The sequence below is a fragment of the Somniosus microcephalus genome, unplaced genomic scaffold, assembly GCF_052327205.1.
Source record: "Somniosus microcephalus isolate GS21.2 unplaced genomic scaffold, FLI_Smic_1.0 unresolved_chr1, whole genome shotgun sequence".
Lineage (NCBI taxonomy): Eukaryota > Metazoa > Chordata > Chondrichthyes > Squaliformes > Somniosidae > Somniosus > Somniosus microcephalus.
This window is the reverse complement of record NW_028225179.1, coordinates 166,270,729-166,291,238: the sequence shown is the minus strand read 5'-3', so window position 1 is coordinate 166,291,238 and position 20,510 is coordinate 166,270,729. Positions and strand designations below refer to the sequence as shown.

Here is a 20,510-nt window from a genome sequence, read left to right as displayed (position 1 = left end):
ATTTTTAAATAGCAGCGTGACATTCACAATTTTCCAATCTTAAGTAACGGTTCCTGAATCGAGAGAACTTTGGAAGATTATATTTAGGGCATCTGCAATGTGCTCACCTACTTCCTTTAAAACCCTGGGATGGAAACCATCTTGGTCCTGAGGATCTGTCACTCTTTAGTCCCATTATTTTCTTCATTACTGTTATTTTACTTACGTTAAAGTCCCTGCCCTGATTCAATATTAGTTTCCTTGGGATTTCTGGCATGCTATCCTCTTCCTCTACTGTATATAAAGTAATTATTCAACATGTCCGCCATTTCCTCATCATTGACAATATCACTGCTTTCAGTTTAAGGGGCTAACATTGCTCCTGACCACCATCTTTTTCCTAATGTAATTGTAAAAATTCTGAGTGTTGATTTTGATATCCATTGCAAGTTTCTTTTCATACTCCCTTCTTGTAGCTCTTACTATCTGTTTTGTGACCCTTTGCTGTTCTTCGTATCTTTCCCATTCGCCAGGATCTGTGCCATCTGGTTCCTCATAACCCTGTAAATGAGTCCTCTTCAAGTACATGTCCAATTCCCTTTTGAAAGATCCGATGGAATCTGCTTCCACCACCCTTTCAGGTAGTGCATTCCAGATCTCAACAACCCTCTGCGTGAAGAAATGTCTCATTTCCCCTCGAGTTCTTCGGCCAGTTATTTTAAATCTACCTCACGAGGCACTCCTCACCGGGCTAAAGCTTTTGAACGAGAACCGAGACACATTCCTATTTGGCAGGATGTTGAAGACAGAATCCATCTCACCAAACACGCAGCGGCGAAGCAATCCCACCCCTCGGAAATCCATGTGTGCAGGTCTAACGGAGGGTGGAAGTGAGGAGGTTGGAGATTCAAGTCTGCTTATGCAGCCACGGTGCCACTCCCCAGCTGTACTCGGGGACAGACTAGATGCAGGAAGGATGTTCCCGATGGCGCGGCAGTCCAGAACCAGGGGTCACAGTCCAAGGATAAGGGGTAAGCCATTTAGGACTGAGATGAGGAGGAATTTCTTCACCCAGAGAGTGGTGAACCTGTGGAATTCTCTACCACACAAGGCAGTTGAGGCCAATTCATTAAATATAGTCAAGAAGGAGTTAGATATATTTCTTAAGGCTAAAGGGATCAAGCAGGGACAGGGTACGGAATTTGGATGATCAGCCATGATCTCATTGAATGGCGGAACAGGCTCGAGGGGCCGAATGGCCTACTCCTGCTCCTATCTTCTATGTTTCTATGTATCGGAGATGCCCTTCTCCACAAGTTCACGAGAGTCAGCAACTAACCTTCCCTCATTGAATGCCAACACTAGTTAATTCATATGCATTTCCTGGCAATGGCTCTGCATGTGCAGCGAGTACAAGCTTACGGTTCGAACTTATTCACTCGGTCCTGCTCCGTGGGGCACACGTGACAAATGGTGGGCGGTATGCTTCATTCTCTCTGAAAGTAGTAAATCTTCACCATCACCTGATTTTACTCTGCAGGGTAATGACGAGGGAAGCACAGAGTTGCTCTGTTCTCTAGTTACTGTGCTGGTTAGTGTGCCCGCACTCTGCGTCCCAAGCTTGTCGCAGTAACAGCAGAGATAAAGGAGCTCCAGCAATAATGCAAAGACACCTACCTTCTCCAGCAGGGCCTTGACCTCCCATTCCTGCCTCTGCTTCTTGCTCTGGTAAGGATTGCACTCTCGGGCATCAAAGTTCGCCTCACCAGCACCTGCACAGGGGTGGGAAAGACAAACTCACTCAGTCTGACCATTAAAAGTCCGTTTCACTGGCCAGTCTCATACAGGTTTGGTGTTGCCTCAGCCCACTTGCTGCTGAAACCCTCATCCATGCTTTTGTTGCCTCCGGACTTGACTATTCCAACACTCGCCTGTCCGGCCTCCCACCCTCTGTAAACTTCAGCTCATCCAAAACTCAGCTGCCCTTTGACCCTTTGGTGGCAAAAACAGGAAGGCAGATTATTATCTGAATGGCAATAGATTGGGAGAAGGGGAAGTGCAACGAGACCTGGGTGCCCTTGTGCACCAGTCGCTGAAGGTAAGCATGCAGGTGCAGCAGGTGGTTAAGAAGGCATATGGTATGTTGGCCTTCATAGCGAGAGGATTTGAGTACAGGAGCAAGGATGTCTTGCTGCAGTTGTACAGGGCCTTGGTGAGACCGCACCTTGAGTATTGTGTGCAGTTTTGGTCGCCTTATCTGAGGAAGGATGTTCTTGCCATGGAGGGAGTGCAGCGAAGATTCACCAGGCTGGTACCTGGGATGGCAGGAATGACGTATGAGGAGAGATTGGGTCGATTGGGCTTATACTCGTTGGAGTTTAGAAGAATGAGAGGGGATCTCATTGAAACTTATAAAATTCTAACAGGACTAGACAGACTAGATGCAGGAAGGATGTTCCCGATGGTCGGGGAGTCCAGAGCCAGGGGTCACAGTCTAAGGATAAGGGGTAAGCCATTTAGTACAGAGATGAGGAGGAATTTCTTCACCCAGAGAGTGGTGAACCTGTGGAATTCTCTACCACAGAAGGCAGTGGAGGCCAATTCATTAAATATATTCAAGACGGAGTTAGATATATTTCTTAAGGCTAAAGGGATCAAGGGATATGGGGAGAAGGCAGGGACCGGGTACTGAATTTGGATGATCAGCCATGATCTCATTGAATGGCGGAGCAGGCTCGAGGGGCCGAATGGCCTACTCCTGCTCCTATCTTCTATGTATCTATGTCCCGTGTCCTAACTCGCACCAAGTCCTGTTCACTCATCACCCCTGTGCTCGCTGACCTACGTTGGCTCCCAGTCCGGCAACGCCGGGATTTTAAAATTCTCATCCTTCTTTTCAAATCCCTCCATGGCCTCGCCCCCCACTTCCTTTCGCTGTAACCTCCTCCAGCCCCACACCCGGCAGGATCTCTGCACTCTTCCAATTCTGGCCTCTTGAGCATCCCTGATTATAAATCGCTCCACCACTGGTGGCCGTGCCTTCAGCTGCCTAGGCCCCAAGCTCTCGGATTCCCTCCCTAAACCTCTCCGCCTCTCTATCCTCCTTTAAGACGCTCCTTAAAACCTACTGCTTAGACTGTGTATAGTGTTTTTTTTTCTCTCTGAAAGAAGGGAGCGGTAAAGAGCTTGTTGAAAGGTAAAACCAGAAACACAATGGCGTTGGCATATCACCGGGAACAGTTGATAGATAGCCTGAAGGAGGTAAGGCATAAAGTGCAGGAGAGAGAGGGAGAGATAAAGAAGGAGAAAGATCTAATTTGCAGGCTAACCAGTCTGAAAACTCAGCAAAGGAAGGGAAAAAAACAGGGATCTGGGAAGCCAGGAAAAGCCGTTGAGACCGATTTAAAAAGGGAAAAAAAGATAAACTTAAAAGTTACACCGACATGGAAGTTATTAACATCTGTGCCGAGACAAATAAAACACAAGATTGCGGAGTGAAAGGAACCTTAAAAAAATGCTAGAATTTCAGTTTGTATGAAAATGTGTGTTGAAGTGTGAATGTTTTCCTGACTATGAGTGTTTAAGAAGTTACAGTATTTCTTTTGTCTGAAAAATCTGTCTTTAAAAGAAAGATTCTGTTGTGTGTGTTTTAGCTCCACCCACTTCTCTGTGTTAAAAGCATTTAAATCTTTTGTCTTGTTTTGGAAGTTTTAAGAATGTGCGAATAAGATTGTGACCCAAGAATTTAAAAAAAATCTTTGAACTACAATTTTAATTAAGCTGGTGTGTAAAAACTGAGAAGAACAACAAAAAGTTTGTTTAACAAAAGATTAAGTTTCAGTCTAAGATTTAACTTTGGAGTCGCGGTTGCTATGGTTAAATCTTCTAAAGCAGTTTGATTTGATTTGTTTAAATGTGAAACACTAATTTTTCTCCAGTTATATTCAATGTTTTTACAGTATTTTGGAAAGACATCTGAAGAAAGGACAATAAGAAATATGATGTAACAGAGCATGGGAAAAACCAGTGCGAAACCAGTATGGGGTGATTTGTGGTGCCTCCTGTGTCACTACTACTGCAATTACCATGCTTTACGGGTCTAACAGGACCTGTCCCATCAACCAACACGTTTTTAAGTATGAGCTACACAATTATGTTGCACAATTCGAATACTCGGATACGACATTCCCCTGTTGTTTGTGGGTTTCAGTGAGCTCATGATGCGACTGAACTCCTCCCTAAAGTATTTTTATGTTTTGGAGCAAGACAACTTGAGAATAGGGGGGCACGGTGGCATAGTGGTTAGCACTGTTGCCTCACAGCACCAGGGACCCGGGTTCAAATCTGGCCTCGGGCGACTGTCTGTGTGGAGTTTGCACATTCTCCCTGTGTCTGCGTGGGTTTCCTCCGCGTGCTCCGGTTTCCTCCCACAGTCCAAAGATGTGCGGGTTAGGTTGATTTGGCTATGATAAATTGACCCTTAGTGTTAGGGGATTAAATACATGGGGTTACGGGGATAGGGTGGGATATGTGTCGGTGCAGGCTCGATGGGCCGAAATGGCCTCTATCTGCACTGTAGATTCTGTGATATTGAAATTGACAGCATAGGGGACAACTCACACTGGTGGGATATTGGGTTTAATACATCAGCACACCCTTAGGTTTGTATTATTTCACATGCTCTGGTAGTTATCCAACTTGTAATGATAAGTGTATTTGATATATGTAACATGTGTAGTAAGACATAAACCAATTGGGTACTCATGCCCATGACTAACCAGCACTAACAAATTAATTAAGCACACCGAAAGAGAAGATCCGAAGCAATGTAGAGGAGACCCCAGGCGGGGTAACATCAGGAAAGATAGAAGAAACAGAGGATACCCCAGGCGGGGCAGAATTGGAATACCGGAACAGTGAATTGAATTTGAGTAAGGGGTCAGAGGTTGCTCCTTCTCCTCAAAGGAATGGACTGTAAGGATGGGGGTAATCTTCATTTTCAAGACTCCCTACTAACTAACGCCCAAGTTGAGAGAGCAATAAGAGCTGGCTAGATTAGTCAAGAGCCGATTTTGAGAAGTGAATAAGGATATTTCCTTCTCAAAGAAGGGAATTGTAAGAAATAGCTGTTAAGAGTCAAAGATGGGTTTTAATCCTTAGAACAGAGACAGACAACAGGCAAGCGGAAAAAGATAGCATAAATATCAGCAAGGTCGAATATCAAGCAGCAAAAGACAAATAGAAGTGATAAGGGAGTTGAAAATGCAAGGAAACAGGGAGGATAGCACCTGCTAGATAACAAGGAGCCACGAAGCCATAAAATGCCCTTGAAGAAACTTAACAAAACATTCCTCAGAAAGATGAGAAAGGCCTCGTCAGCCAGGCAGAAAGGGGCAGTGAGAAATGTTTTCCCGCAGCACACTTGGATTATAGATGATTGACAATAGATAGATCACAGCCCACCGAAATAACTATAAGAATAGAGGGCTGAGAGAGGGAATCAGTCAGCGAGGGGCGAAGGCTTCTTCGAGGTGGAAATCAATGCTGGCTCACCTCCAACAGCCAGGGGGATAATCAACAGAGGCGACTGCTGTTACTGGCTGCAGAGACTTGCTGACCCAAGACCTCCACGCTGCCTTATCAGACATCCAACCGTTCGTCCGATCGTGGCATTCCGCTTCGGGGAGTCGTAGATCGCTTTCTACTGTCACGGGTTGTATGTCTATTATACTCAGCTTAAACCATATGTAATATCTGATTATGCTTTAAAACTGTAGCTCTTTAATAAAAGCCTTGCAACTTCTAAAACCCTGTTGGGTAATCTGTGTGAGCCTGTGATCCGGATCTTACACTCCACCATCAGAAGTGCTCAGTAGATCACTTGATGACAAAAAGCATGTTCTTCCAATCTGCCTGGCACGAGCACGCTGGGGACTCTCTCATTACTTGCCTGGCACGAGCATGCTGGTGAATCCCTGGCCGTGCCCCACGCCCAAGACGTCCTCGTAGGGGCAGAACTGCAGCCCATGCACTCCCTGACGGACAGAGTGACTCAAATACGGCCTCCTCACCGTCGCATGATGAATGTCTTTGTAAATCTGTTTGGGGGGAAAAGAGACATTAATCAACACTGCATCTATCGGTTACATGAACACACATTCCAGGCAACCCCTCAGCAGATTACCGCCATGTTGGAGCTGCCATCTTTCAGACGTGACGCCAAGTCCGCCTGTCCTGATGCTTCAGTTGGACGTTAAAAGATCGCACGGCCACTATTTGAAGGGCTGCAGAGTTCTCCCCGGTGTCCTGGGGCTGATACTTATCCCTCAACTAACATTACTAAAAAACAGATTATCTGGTCATTATCGCACTGCTGTGTGCGGGAGCGTGCTCTGCGCAAATTGGCTGCCGCGTTTCCTAAACTGCAACAGTGACTCCACTTGAAAAAGTACTTCATTGGCTGTGAAGCTTTCGGACGCCCCGAGGATAGGAAAGGTGCTGTGTAAATGCAAGTCTTATATAGCTCACTAAAATCCAAAGGAACATTTGACTGGTACGGTGGAATTCATGTTCCAGGGTATATTATATAATACATATAGAAACATAGAAGATAGGAGCAGGAGTAGGAGTAGGCCATTCGGCCCCTCAAGCCTGCTCCGCCATTCATAGAAACATAGAAGATAGGAGCAGGAGTAGGCCATTCGGCCCCTCGAGCCTGCTCTGCCATTCAATGAGATCATGGCTGATCATCCAAATTCAGTACCCTGTCCCTGCCTTCTCCCCATATCCCTTGATCCCTTTAGCCTTAAGAAATAGATCCAACTCCTTCTTGAATATATTTAATGAATTGGCCTCCACTGCCTTGTGTGGTAGAGAATTCCACAGGTTCACATATCCAGCTCTCACTGTGCCTTACAATACACTAATGTATTTCTCATTAATTAGCTTGTTCAAGTAAACCGTTCTAATGTATGCAGAAAGAATTTGCATTGAAGTGCAGTCACCGTTGTACTCTAGGGAAATGCGGCAGCCAATTTGTATACAGCACGGTCCCACAAACCGCAACCAGGTAATCCATTTTAGTGATATTGGTTGAGGGATTAATGTTCGCCAGGACACTGGGGAGAACTCCCCTTCGAATTGTGCACAAGTTTTGATATTGTACTTGGCAATCAGGAAACAGCAGACTTATTAAGTAGCTACTTTGCATCGGTCAAGTCCCACTCCAGAGACTGGAGCACAAAAATCCAAACCGATACTCCAGTGCAGTGCTGAGGGAGCGCCGCGCTGTCAGAGATGCTGTCTTTCAGGTGAGACATTCTAAGGTGGATATCAGAGAGTCATGAGTCATTTGGCCCATCGAGTCCGTGCCGGCTCTCTGTAGAGCAATCCAGTCAGTCCCACTCCCTCGCTCTCTCCCCGTAGCCCTGCAAGTTTATTTCCCTCAAGTGCCTATCCAGTCTCCCCTTGAAAACATTGAGTGTCTCCGCTTCCACCACTTCCGTCAGCAGCGAGTTCCAGGTCCTCACCACTCGCTGCGTAAAAAAGTTTTCCCTCACAACCTCCCTATATCTCTTGCCCAAAACCTTAAATCTGTGCCCCCTAGTCCTTGTACTATCAACTAGTGGGAACAGTCTTTCCCCGTGCAGCCTATCCAAACCCGTCATAATCTTGTACACCTCTATCACATCACCCCACAACCTCCTTTGCTCTAATGAAAACAAATCCAGCTTCTCCAACCTGTCCTTGTAGCTAAGATCCCCCATCCCCGGAACCATTGTGGTAAATCTCCTCTGCACCCTCTCAAGGGCCTTCACATCCTTCCTAAAGTGTGGTGACCAGAACTGGACGCAATACTCCAGTTGTGGCCTAACCAGCGCTTTATAAAGGTTCAGCATAACTTCTCTACTTTTGTACTCAATACCTCTATTTATGAAGCCCAAGACCCCATATGCTTTGCTAACCACTCTCTCAATATGTCCTGCCACCTTCAGGGACCTAAGCACATTAACTCCCAGGTCCCGCTGTCCCTGCACACTCTTCAAAACTGTGTCATTAAGTGTATATTGCCTCTCCCTGTTCCTTCTGCCAAAATGCACCACCTCACACTTCTCTATTAAATTCCATTTGCCACTTGTCTGCCCATTCTGCTAGCCTATGTCCTGTTGCAGTCAATTGATTTCATCACTGTTTTTAAGCCATGTTTCCGTTATTGCCACATCATATCGCCACACAGCTAATTGTACTTGTAGCTCACCAACCTTATTCACCACACTTTGTGCGTTTACGTACATGCATTCTAAACCCATTTTTGAATTTTTCGTAGTCTTTCTTAGTCTGCTCCTATCTCATATGGTACTAATTCCGCCTCTAGTACTATCCCACTCACTCTTTTATGCACCTTATTCCTCTTTTCTAAAAATAAAATCAAGGGGAGGAACTAACTAGATTCACCAAGTAAAAACATGGAGATGGAGAAACTAATATTATTAAATATAGACAAGTCTCCAGGACCCATGGATTCCACCCCAGGGTATTAAAAGTAGGAAATCCTGGAGTGTATACGGGATGGTTTCCTGGACCAATATGTCGAGGAACCAACTAGGGGTCAGGCCATCTTAGACTGGGTATTATGTAATGAGAAAGGATTAATTAGCAATCTTGTTGTGCGAGGCCCCTTGGGGAGGAGCGATCATAATATGATCGAATTCTTCATTAAGATGGAGAGGGAAGTAGCTGACTCAGAGACTAAGGTCCTGAATTTAAATAAAGGGAACTATGATGGTATGAGACGCGAGTTGGGTAGGATTGATTGGGTAATGTCACTCAAAGGGTTGACGGTGGATAGGCAACGGCAAACATTCAAAGATCACATGGATGAACTACAGAATTTGTTTATCCCAGTTTGGCATAAAAATAAATCAAAAAAGGTGACTCAACCGTGGCTAACAAGGGAAATTAGGGATAACATAAGATCCAAAGAGAGGACATATAAATTGGCCAAAAAAAGCAGCAAACCTGAGGATTGGGAGCAGTTTAGGATTCAGCAAAGGAGGACAAAGGGAATAATTAAGAAGGGGAAAATAGATTATGAAAGTAAGCTTGCAGGGAACATAAAAACTGACTGTAAAAGCTTTTATAGCTATGTGAAGAGAAAAAGATTGGTGAAGTCAAGCATAGGTCCCTTGCAGTCAGAATCAGGGGAATTTATAATGGGGAACAAAGAAATGGCAGACCAATTAAATACATATTTTGGTTCTGTCTTCACAAAGGAGGACACAAATAACCTCCCAGGGATGCCGGGGAACATAGGGTCTGATGAGGGGGAGGAACTGAAAGAAATCAGTATTTGTAGGGAAATGGTGTTGGGGAAGTTGACGGGATTGAAGGCCGATAAATCCCCAGGGCCTGATAATCTACATCCTAGGGTACTTAAGGAAGTGGCCTTGGAGATAGTAGATGCATTGCTGGTCATCTTCCAGAACTCGATAGACTCTGGAACAGTACCCATGGATTGGAGGGTAGCTAATGTTACCCCACTATTCAAAAAAGGTGGTAGAGAAAAAGCAGGGAATTATAGACCGGTAAGCCTGACATCAGTAGTGGGGAAAATGCTAGAGTCCATTATAAAAGATGTAATAGCAGAGCACTTGGAAAGCAGTGACAGGATCGGACAAAGTCAACATGGATTTACAAAAGGTAAATCGTGCTTGACTAATCTACTGGAATTTTTTGGAGGATGTAACTGGTAAAATAGATAAGGGAGAACCAGTAGATGTGGTGTATGTGGACTTTCAGAAGGCTTTCGATAAGGTCCCGCATAAGAGATTAGCTTGTAAAATTAAGGCACATGGGATTGGGGGCAAGGTATTGACTTGGATAGAGAACTGGTTGGCAGATAGAAAGCAAAGAGTTGGAATAAATGGGTCGTTTTCCGAGTGGCAGGCAGTGACTAGTGGGGTACCGCAAGGATCGGTCCTAGGACCCCAGCTGTTCACAATATATATTAATGATCTGGGCGAGGGAATTGGATGTAGTATCTCCAAATTTGCAGACGACACAAAGCTGGGTGGGAGGGTATGCTGTGAGGAGGATGTTGTGAAACTCCAGTACGATTTGGACAGGTTGGGTGATTGGGCAGAAACATGGCAAATGCACTATAATGTGGATAAATGTGAGGTTATCCACTTTGGTGGCAAAAACAGGAAGGCAGATTATTTGAATGGCAATAGATTGGGAGAAGGGGGAAGTGCAAAGAGACCTGGGTGTTCTTGTGCACCAGTCGCTGAAGGTAAGCAGGCAGGTGCAGCAGGCGGTTAAGAAGGCTAATGGTATGTTGGCCTTCGTAGCAAGAGGGTTCGAGTACAGGAACAAGGATGTCTTGCTGCAGTTGTACAGGGCCTTGGTGAGGCCGCACCTTGAGTATTGTGTGCAGTTTTGGTCGCCTGATCTCAAGAAGGATGTTCTTGCCATGGAAGGAGTGCAGCGAAGATTCACCAGGCTAATACCCGAGATGGCAGGAATGACGTACGAGGAGAGACTGGGTCGATTGGGCTTGTACTCACTGGAGTTTAGAAGATTGAGAGGGGATCTCATCAAAACTTATAAAATTCTGTCAGGCCTGGACAGACTAGATGCAGGAAGGATGTTCCCGATGGCCAGGGAGTCCAGAACTAGGGGTCATAGTCTAAGGATAAGGGGTAGGCCATTTAGGACTGAGATGAGGAGGAATTTCTTCACCCAGAGAGTGGTGAACCTGTGGAATTCTCTACCACAGAGGGCGGTGGAGGCCAATTCATTAAATATATTCAAGAAGGAGTTGGATATATTTCTTAAGGCTAAAGGGATCAAGGGATATGGAGAGAAGGCAGGGACAGGGTACTGAATTTGGATGATCAGCCATGATCTGATTGAATGGCGGAGCAGGCTCGAGAGGCCGAATGGCCTACTCCTGCTCCTATCTTCTATGTTTCTATGTTGATACATTAGTCATGATCTTCCAAAACACACTCGATTCAGGAATTGTCCCCATGGATTGGAAAATTGCCAACGTCACACCACTATATATGGGTAAGAGAGATCAACCAGGAAATTATAGGCCTATTAATCCAACATCTGTTGTGGGGAGGTTACTAGAATCTGTTATTAGGGACAGAGTGATGGAGCACTTGGACAACTAAGAACAGATCAGGGAGAGCCAGCACGGATGTGTGATGGGCAAGTCGTATCTAACAAACCTGGTAGAATTTTGAGAGGATGTAACTAACGTGGTAGATTGAGAAATAACAGCAGAAAATGCTGGAAAAACTCAGCAGGCCAGGCAACATCTGTGGAGAGAGAAATAGTTTCAGGTCGAAACCCTTTGTCAAGATAGTTGGATAGTCTTGACAAAGGGTTTCAACTTGAAACGTTGACTCTATTTCTCTCTCCACGGATGTTGCCTGACCGGCTGAGTTTTTCCAGCATTTTCTGTTGTTATTTCGGATTTCCAGCATCTGCAGTATTTTGCTATCGTCATGGCAGATTGAGGAATGTCTATGGATGTTATTTATATGGACTTCCAAAAGGCATTCGCTAGTGTTCCACATAGGAGACTTAACATAAATGGAGGTAAGCTATTGACATGGGTAGGGAATTGGTTAGGAGACAGAGTAGGGATAATGGGCATGTACTCAAATTGGCAGGATGTGACCAAGTGTCCCCCAGAGATCGGTGCTGGGGGCACAGCTTTTCACTATATTTATAAGTGACTTAGATGAAGGAAGAGAGAGCTGTGTATCCAAGTTTGCCGATGACACGAAGTTACGGTGGCACACTAAGTAGTGTGGCTGGGAGCAGGAAGTTACAAAGGGACATTGACCGATTAAGTGAGTGGGTAAAACTGTGGCAGACGGGGTTCAATGTGGGAAAGGTGCGAGGACACCCACGCTGCACCGAAGGACGATCGATCAGAGTATTTTCGAAATGGTGAGAAGCTAGGAACTGTGGAGGAGCCGAGAGATTTAGGGGTCCGTGTACAGAAATCACAAAGCTGGTGCACAGGCACATAACATAATTAAAAAGGCTAATGGAAAGTTGGCCTCTCTCTCAAGGGGTCTGGAATACAAAGGGATGGAAGATATGTTACAGCTGTACAGAGCTCTGCTTAGACCCCATTTAGAATTATATACTGAGGATGAAAGGGTTAAATCACGAAGACAGGTTGCATCGACTGGGCTTGTATTCCCTCGACTATAGAAGATTAAGGGTTGATCTAATTGCAGTGTTTAAGATGTGGTGTGGAGATGCCGGTGTTGGACTGGGGTGAACAAATGTAAGAAGTCACACAACACCAGGTTATAGTCCAACAGTTTTGTTTGAAATCACAAGCTTTCGGAGCGCTGCTCCTTCGTCAGGTGAAGTGGAGAGATGCATATAGACACAGCATATATAGTCAGAGAATAATGCCAGATGTTTACAGGTAATCTTTCGAACTGCCATTTATCACACCTCGGCAGAGAGATAATCACAGCAATCAAAGGTGTGAATGGTGTCCAAACAGGTCAGTCAGGAAAACATTACATCAAAGAACAATGAGGTGGGGTCACAAGGGGTCAAATGTTGCAGATGCTGGGGTCTGTATGAAAAACAAAAAACAGACAACAAAACATTTTTCTTTGCTGGTGTTGTGTGACTTCTTGCAAGTGTTTAAGATGATTAAAGGATTTGATAGGATAGATTGAGAGTCCAGAACAAGGGGGCACAACCTTAAAGTTAGAGCTAGGCCGTTTGGGGGTGATGGCAGGAAGCACCACTTCACACAAATAGTGGAAATCTGGAACTCTCCCCCCAAAAACTGCTGAGGCTGGGGCGCAATTGAAAATTTTGAAACTGAGCGCGATAGAATTTTGTTGGGCAAGGGTATTAAGGAATATGGAACCAAGGCGGGTAAATGGTGTTAAGATACAGGTCAGCCGTGATCTAACTGAATGGTAGAACAGGCTCGAGGGGCTGAATGGCCTACTCCTGTTCCTACGTTCCTGAGAGAGCAGATGGGGCCTCGGTTTAACGTCTCATCCGAAAGGCCGCCCCTGCGACAGTGCAGCGCTCCCTCAGTGCTGCCCCTCCGACAGTGCAGCGCTCCCTCAGTGCTGCCCCTTCAACAGTGCGGCGCTCCCTCAGTGCCGCCCCTCCGACAGTGCAGCGCTCCCACAGTATTGCCCCTGCGACAGTGCAGCGCTCCCTTAGTACTGCCCCTCCGACAGTGCAGCGCTCCCTCAGTACTGCCCCTGCGACAGTGCAGCGCTCCCTCAGTGCTGCCCCTCCGACAGTGCAGCGCTCCCACAGTACTGCCCCTCCGACAGTGCAGCGCTCCCTCAGTACTGCCCCTCCGACAGTGCAGCGCTCCCTCAGTACTGCCCCTCCGACAGTGCAGCGCTCCCTCAGTACTGCCCCTCCGGCAGTGCTGCGCTCCCTCAGTACTGCCCCTCCGACAGTGCAGCGCTCCCTCAGTACTGCCCCTCCGACAGTGCAGCGCTCCCTCAGTACTGCCCCTCCGGCAGTGCTGCGCTCCCTCAGTACTGCCCCTCCGACAGTGCTGCGCTCCCTCAGTACAGCGCTCCCTCAGTACTGCCCCTCCGACAGTGCTGCGCTCCCTCAGTACTGCACTGAGTGTCAGTCGAGATGTATTCATGTCTCTGGAGTGGGACTTGAATCCTCGACCTCCTGATTCAGAGGGGCGAGTGCTACCCACTGAGCCATGGTTGACATCTTGTTTAAATGTACGGTGTAACCTTTGAAATAAAAGCAGCTTACATGGACGGTGTTTCCACATCCTACTCCCAGGAGGTTTCTCTGACTGAAAGCGAGGTGGCTGGCACCAGTTGATATGAAATAGGAGTGAAGAGGGCGATAGGATCGGATGTCGTAAATGTTTAACTTGCGGTCCAAACCAGAAGTGGCCATGTACCTGCAAGAGGAGAAACTTGAACAGCAAGCACACAAAGCACCAAACTCTCAAACTAATTCACTGTCGTGCAGAAATTCAAACCTGCTAAAGACAACTTAGAAACACCAAGGAACGCGTCTCATCCTCACCCATTTCGACAGAACCTCCTGAATAGTTAACACTTAAATGTCAACCACCAACACACACACTCCCGCAGTGATCTCTGTTCCTGCACGTTTTACACACACCTGCAGACAGAAACACACCTGCACTTGTGCACGCACGCGCACACCTGCGTACCGAATCTCCTGCGCGCGCACACCTGCATATGGAAGCGCACACACAGAAGCTGCTGCACAGGTCCAGTTAACTCAATTATCACTGTCTGTGTGATCCCTGTTTTTGGTGATTCCATTAACAACTGCGTTGCCTCTGTCTGTCTCTCTCAATTCAATTAAATTCAAATCGCTTTATTGGCATGATGACAAGTTACATCTTATGTTGCCAAAGCATCGAAAAACATTCATGTTTGTACACAAAAATACAGATCTATCCATACAGTGTATAAACAGATATATCCCAGTGTATAAATATACTTTCATATAATTTATATATACTCTTTTCTTATATTTAGTGGTTGTCCCTCTGTTTATGGCAAGCTGTAACATAGTGTGCCGCTAGTGTTACACAATTTCTCTCTTCCCCTAGTAGGTATGGGAGTTTTTGGTCGTCATTCAAATTTCTGAATTCCGGGCATATTTGTGTGAATTTTGGGTAGAAATTCTCCCTTATGCCCTGATATTTTCTACAAGCTGTGAGGAAGTGCATCTCTGTCTCCACCACTCCCTGACTGCAGTGAGAGCATATCCTGTCCTCTCTTGGTAGCCGGGTCTGCCTGTGTCTACCTTTTTCGATCGCCAGGCTATGTTCACTAAGTCTGTACATTGTCAAGGTTTTTCTCAGTTTGCTATCCTTTACCATGGTCAGGTAATCAGCCATGTTGTATTGTCTGTTTAGGGCCAAGTAGCAATTGAGTTTGCTTTGGGTTTTTGTTGTTTCTGCCCAATATGACAGATATTTTTCCTTTTGCTTAGCGACGATTGTGTTGGGTCGAATTCTTTGTGTTACGCTGTCACTGTCCTGGGGCTGGTTATTGTTAGTAGTGTTAGTAGTTACTTCACTGAGTCCCAGGACTAGTTGACTGAGGGTATTCTTCTTTATGGTCCTCTCTTGGCATTTCAGGGCTTCGTAATGATAGCATTGGGGGTTGCTCATTTCTAGGTGTTTCCAAAATTTGGTGGCTCTTTTTTGGATAGTGATTATTAATGGATATTGGCCTAGTTCTGCCCTGCATGCATTGTTTACGGTTTTCCTTTGAGTCCGGAGGATACTTTTACAGAATTCTGCATGTAGGATCTCAATTGGGTGTTTGTCCCATTTTGCAAATTCTTGTTGTGTTAGCGGTCCCCACACCTCACTGCCATAGAGTGCAATTGGTTCAATTACTGATTTGAAAATTTTGAGCCAAATGCTAATTGGGATTTCTATTTGGATTGATTTTTTAATGGCATAGAAAGCCCTTCTTGCTTTCTCTTTCAGTTCATTCACAGCCAGTTTGAAATTTCCCGTAGAACTGATTTTTAAGCCCAAGTATGTGTAGTTAGTGGTTTGTTCAATTTTGGTTGTTCCTAGTGTGAAATTTATTTTGGGTCCCTGATGTCTGGATCTTTGCTGGAACACAAGGACTTTGGTTTATTGGGGATTTATTGTCAGGGCCCAAGTCTGGCAGTCTGTCTCTGCCCCTCCCCGTCTCTCTCTCTCCTGGTCCTGCAGCGTGTTCTGTTATTTTAACGGCGCGGTATTTAGAAAATCTGTGGTGATGGTTCTATTATTTTGCTTACGTCCCGGTCTTGTCCACAGCGATGGCTCGAACGCCCCCGCGATGACACAGCATCTTCACCAGTGGCTCTTTCACGTTCGGGCTCCATAGTGTCACTGTACCTAAGATACATTTGAGGCTGCATTAGAGACGACGGCAAGACAGTGAGAATCACTCACACTGACAGGCAGAGACAGAAATCTCCCACTTTGTACAGTCCACAGGCAGCCAGGACATGGTGGAACAGTGGCTGGGGAGAGGGCACGAGGGGGAGGGAGGCCGGTGCAGGACCTAATCCCACTCGTGCCCTTACCCTGACCCCGTCAGTGCCCTTGTCCTGACCCCGAGAGCGACACCTTACCCAGACCCCGTCAGTGCCCTTGTCCTGACCCTGAGAGCGACACCTTACCCAGACCCCGTCAGTGCCCTTGTCCTGACCCCGAGAGCGACCTTACCCAGACCCCGTCAGTGCCCTTGTCCTGACCCTGAGCGGCCTCACCCTGACCCCGTCAGTGCCCTTGTCCTGACCCCGAGAGCGACACCTTACCCAGACCCCGTCAGCGACCTTGTCCTGACCCTGAGAGCGACCTTACCCAGACCCCGTCAGTGCCCTTGTCCTGACCCTGAGAGCGGCCTTACCCAGACCCCGTCAGTGCCCTTGTCCTGACCCCGAGAGCGGCCTTACCCTGACCCCGTCAGTGCCCTTGTCCTGAGCCTGAGAGCGACCTTACCCAGACCCCGTCAGTGCCCTTGTCCTGACCCTGAGAGCGACCTTACCCTGACCCCGTCAGTGCCCTTGTCCTGACCCCGAGAGCGGCCTTACCCTGACCCCGTCAGTGCCCTTGTCCTGACCCTGAGAGCGACCTTACCCAGACCCCGTCAGTGCCCTTGTCCTGACCCTGAGAGCGGCCTTACCCTGACCCCGTCAGTGCCCTTGTCCTGACCCCGAGAGCGACACCTTACCCAGACCCCGTCAGTGCCCTTGTCCTGACCCTGAGAGCGACACCTTACCCTGACCCCGTCAGTGCCCTTGTCCTGACCCCGAGAGCGGCCTTACCTTGACCCCGTCAGTGCCCTTGTCCTGACCCCGAGAGCGACACCTTACCCAGACCCCGTCAGTGCCCTTGTCCTGACCCCGAGAGCGACACCTTACCCAGACCCCGTCAGTGCCCTTGTCCTGACCCCGAGAGCGACCTTACCCAGACCCCGTCAGTGCCCTTGTCCTGACCCTGAGAGCGACACCTTACCCAGACCCCGTCAGTGCCCTTGTCCTGACCCCGAGAGCGACCTTACCCTGACCCCGTCAGTGCCCTTGTCCTGACCCCGTCAGTGCCCTTGTCCTGACCCTGAGAGCGGCCTTACCCAGACCCCGTCAGTGCCCTTGTCCTGACCCTGAGAGCGACACCTTACCCTGACCCCGTCAGTGCCCTTGTCCTGACCCTGAGAGCGGCCTTACCCAGACCCCGTCAGTGCCCTTGTCCTGACCCTGAGAGCGACACCTTACCCTGACCCCGTCAGTGCCCTTGTCCTGACCCTGAGAGCGACCTTACCCTGACCCCGTCAGTGCCCTTGTCCTGACCCTGAGAGCGACACCTTACCCAGACCCCGTCAGTGCCCTTGTCCTGACCCTGAGAGCGACACCTTACCCAGACCCCGTCAGTGCCCTTGTCCTGACCCCGAGAGCGGCCTTACCCAGACCCCGTCAGTGCCCTTGTCCTGACCCCGAGAGCGACACCTTACCCAGACCCCGTCAGTGCCCTTGTCCTGACCCTGAGAGCGGCCTTACCCTGACCCCGTCAGTGCCCTTGTCCTGACCCCGAGAGCGACACCTTACCCAGACCCCGTCAGTGCCCTTGTCCTGACCCTGAGAGCGGCCTTACCCAGACCCCGTCAGTGCCCTTGTCCTGACCCTGACAGCGACACCTTACCCAGACCCCGTCAGTGCCCTTGTCCTGACCCTGAGAGCGGCCTTACCCAGACCCCGTCAGTGCCCTTGTCCTGACCCTGAGAGCGACACCTTACCCTGACCCCGTCAGTGCCCTTGTCCTGACCCCGAGAGCGACCTTACCCAGGCCCCGTCAGTGCCCTTGTCCTGACACCGAGAGCGGCCTTACCCAGACCCCGTCAGTGCCCTTGTCCTGACCCCGAGAGCGACACCTTACCCAGACCCCGTCAGTGCCCTTGTCCTGACCCCGAGAGCGACACCTTACCCAGACCCCGTCAGTGCCCTTGTCCTGACCCTGAGAGCGGCCTTACCCAGACCCCGTCAGTGCCCTTGTCCTGACCCCGAGAGCGACACCTTACCCAGACCCCGTCAGTGCCCTTGTCCTGACCCTGAGAGCGGCCTTACCCAGACCCCGTCAGTGCCCTTGTCCTGACCCCGAGAGCGGCCTTACCCTGACCCCGTCAGTGCCCTTGTCCTGACCCTGAGAGCGACCTTACCCAGACCCCGTCAGTGCCCTTGTCCTGACCCTGAGAGCGACCTGACCCAGACCCTGTCAGTGCCCTTGTCCTAGACCCCGTCAGTGCCCTTGTCCTAGACCCCGTCAGTGCCCTTGTCCTGACCCCGAGAGCGGCCTTACCCTGACCCCGTCAGTGCCCTTGTCCTGACCCTGAGAGCGACCTTACCCAGACCCCGTCAGTGCCCTTGTCCTCACCCCGAGAGCGGCCTTACCCAGACCCCGTCAGTGCCCTTGTCCTGACCCCGAGAGCGACAACTTACCCAGACCCCGTCAGTGCCCTTGTCCTGACCCCGTGAGCGACACCTTACCCAGACCCCGTCAGTGCCCTTGTCCTGACCCTGAGAGCGACCTTACCTTGACCCCGTCAGTGCCCTTGTCCTGACCCTGAGAGCGACCTTACCCTGACCCCGTCAGTGCCCTTGTCCTGACCCTGAGAGCGGCCTTACCCAGACCCCGTCAGTGCCCTTGTCCTGACCCCGAGAGCGACACCTTACCCAGACCCCGTCAGCGACACCTTACCCAGACCCCGTCAGTGCCCTTGTCCTGACCCCGAGAGCGACCTTACCCAGACCCCGTCAGTGCCCTTGTCCTGACCCCGAGAGCGGCCTTACCCAGACCCCGTCAGTGCCCTTGTCCTGACCCCGAGAGCGACACCTTACCCAGACCCCGTCAGTGCCCTTGTCCTGACCCCGTGAGCGACACCTTAACCAGACCCCGTCAGTGCCCTTGTCCTGACCCCGAGAGACACACCTTAACCAGACCCCGTCAGTGCCCTTGTCCTGACCCTGAGAGCGACCTTACCCTGACCCCGTCAGTGCCCTTGTCCTGACCCCGAGAGCGGCCTTACCCAGACCCCGTCAGTGCCCTTGTCCTGACCCCGAGAGCGACACCTTACCCTGACCGCGTCAGTGCCCTTGTCCTGACCCCGAGAGCGACACCTTAACCAGACCCCGTCAGTGCCCTTGTCCTGACCCCGAGAGCGACCTTACTCTGACCCCGTCAGTGCCCTTGTCCTGACCCTGAGAGCGACACCTGACCCTGAACCCGTCAGTGCCCTTGTCCTGACCCTGAGAGCGACCTTACCCTGACCCCGTCAGTGCCCTTGTCCTGACCCTGAGAGCGACCTTACCCTGACCCCGTCAGTGCCCTTGTCCTGACCCCGAGAGCGACACCTTACCCAGACCCTGTCAGTGCCCTTGTCCTGACCCCGAGAGCGACCTTACCCTGACCCCGTCAGTGCCCTTGTCCTGACCCCGAGAGCGACACCTTACCCAGACCCCGTCAGTGCCCTTGTCCTGACCCTGAGAGCGGCCTTACCCAGACCCCGTCAGTGCCCTTGTCCTGACCCCGAGAGCGGCCTTACCCTGACCCCGTCAGTGCCCTTGTCCTGACCCTGAGAGCGGCCTTACCCAGACCCCGTCAGTGCCCTTGTCCTGACCCCCGAGAGCGACCTTACCCAGACCCCGTCAGTGCCCTTGTCCTGACCCCCGAGAGCGACCTTACCCAGACCCCGTCAGTGCCCTCGTCCTGACCCCGAGAGCGGCCTTACCCTGACCCCGTCAGTGCCCTTGTCCTGACCCTGAGAGCGACCTTACCCAGACCCCGTCAGTGCCCTTGTCCTCAGCCCGAGAGCGGCCTTACCCTGGCCCCGTCAGTGCCCTTGTCCTGACCCCGAGAGCAACACCTTACCCAGACCCCGTCAGTGCCCTTGTCCTGACCCCGAGAGCGACACCTTACCCAGACCCCGTCAGTGCCCTTGTCCTGACCCCGAGAGCGACACCTTACCCAGACCCCGTCAGTGCCCTTGTCCTGACCCTGAGAGCGACCTTACCTTGACCCCGTCAGTGCCCTTGTCCTGACCCTGAGAGCGACCTTACCCTGACCCCGTCAGTGCCCTTGTCCTGACCCTGAGAGCGGCCTTACCCAGACCCCGTCAGTGCCCTTGTCCTGACCCCGAGAGCGACACCTTACCCAGACCCCGTCAGTGCCCTTGTCCTGACCCCGAGAGAGACACCTTAACCAGACCCCGTCAGTGCCCTTGTCCTGACCCCGAGAGACAAACCTTAACCAGACCCCGTCAGTGCCCTTGTCCTGACCCTGAGAGCGACCTTACCCTGACCCCGTCAGTGCCCTTGTCCTGACCCTGAGAGCGGCACCTTACCCTGAACCCGTCAGTGCCCTTGTCCTGACCCTGAGAGCGACCTTACCCTGACCCCGTCAGTGCCCTTGTCCTGACCCCGAGAGCGACACCTTACCCTGACCC

General features: G+C 49.9%; 1 protein-coding gene across 1 annotated transcript in view; it reads right to left on the bottom strand.

Moving 5' to 3' along the window:
- wdr46 (WD repeat domain 46) overlaps positions 1-20,510 on the bottom strand; it is a 39,888-nt gene that overhangs the window by 8,318 nt on the left and 11,060 nt on the right. Inside the window, exons 4-7 of the mRNA XM_085975290.1 lie at positions 15,808-15,907; positions 13,774-13,927; positions 5,930-6,077; positions 1,657-1,751 (exon numbers count right to left, since the gene is read on the bottom strand). Coding sequence (XP_085831416.1) covers positions 1,657-1,751; positions 5,930-6,077; positions 13,774-13,927; positions 15,808-15,907 — 497 coding nt within the window. The remainder of the gene's footprint in view (positions 1-1,656; positions 1,752-5,929; positions 6,078-13,773; positions 13,928-15,807; positions 15,908-20,510) is intronic.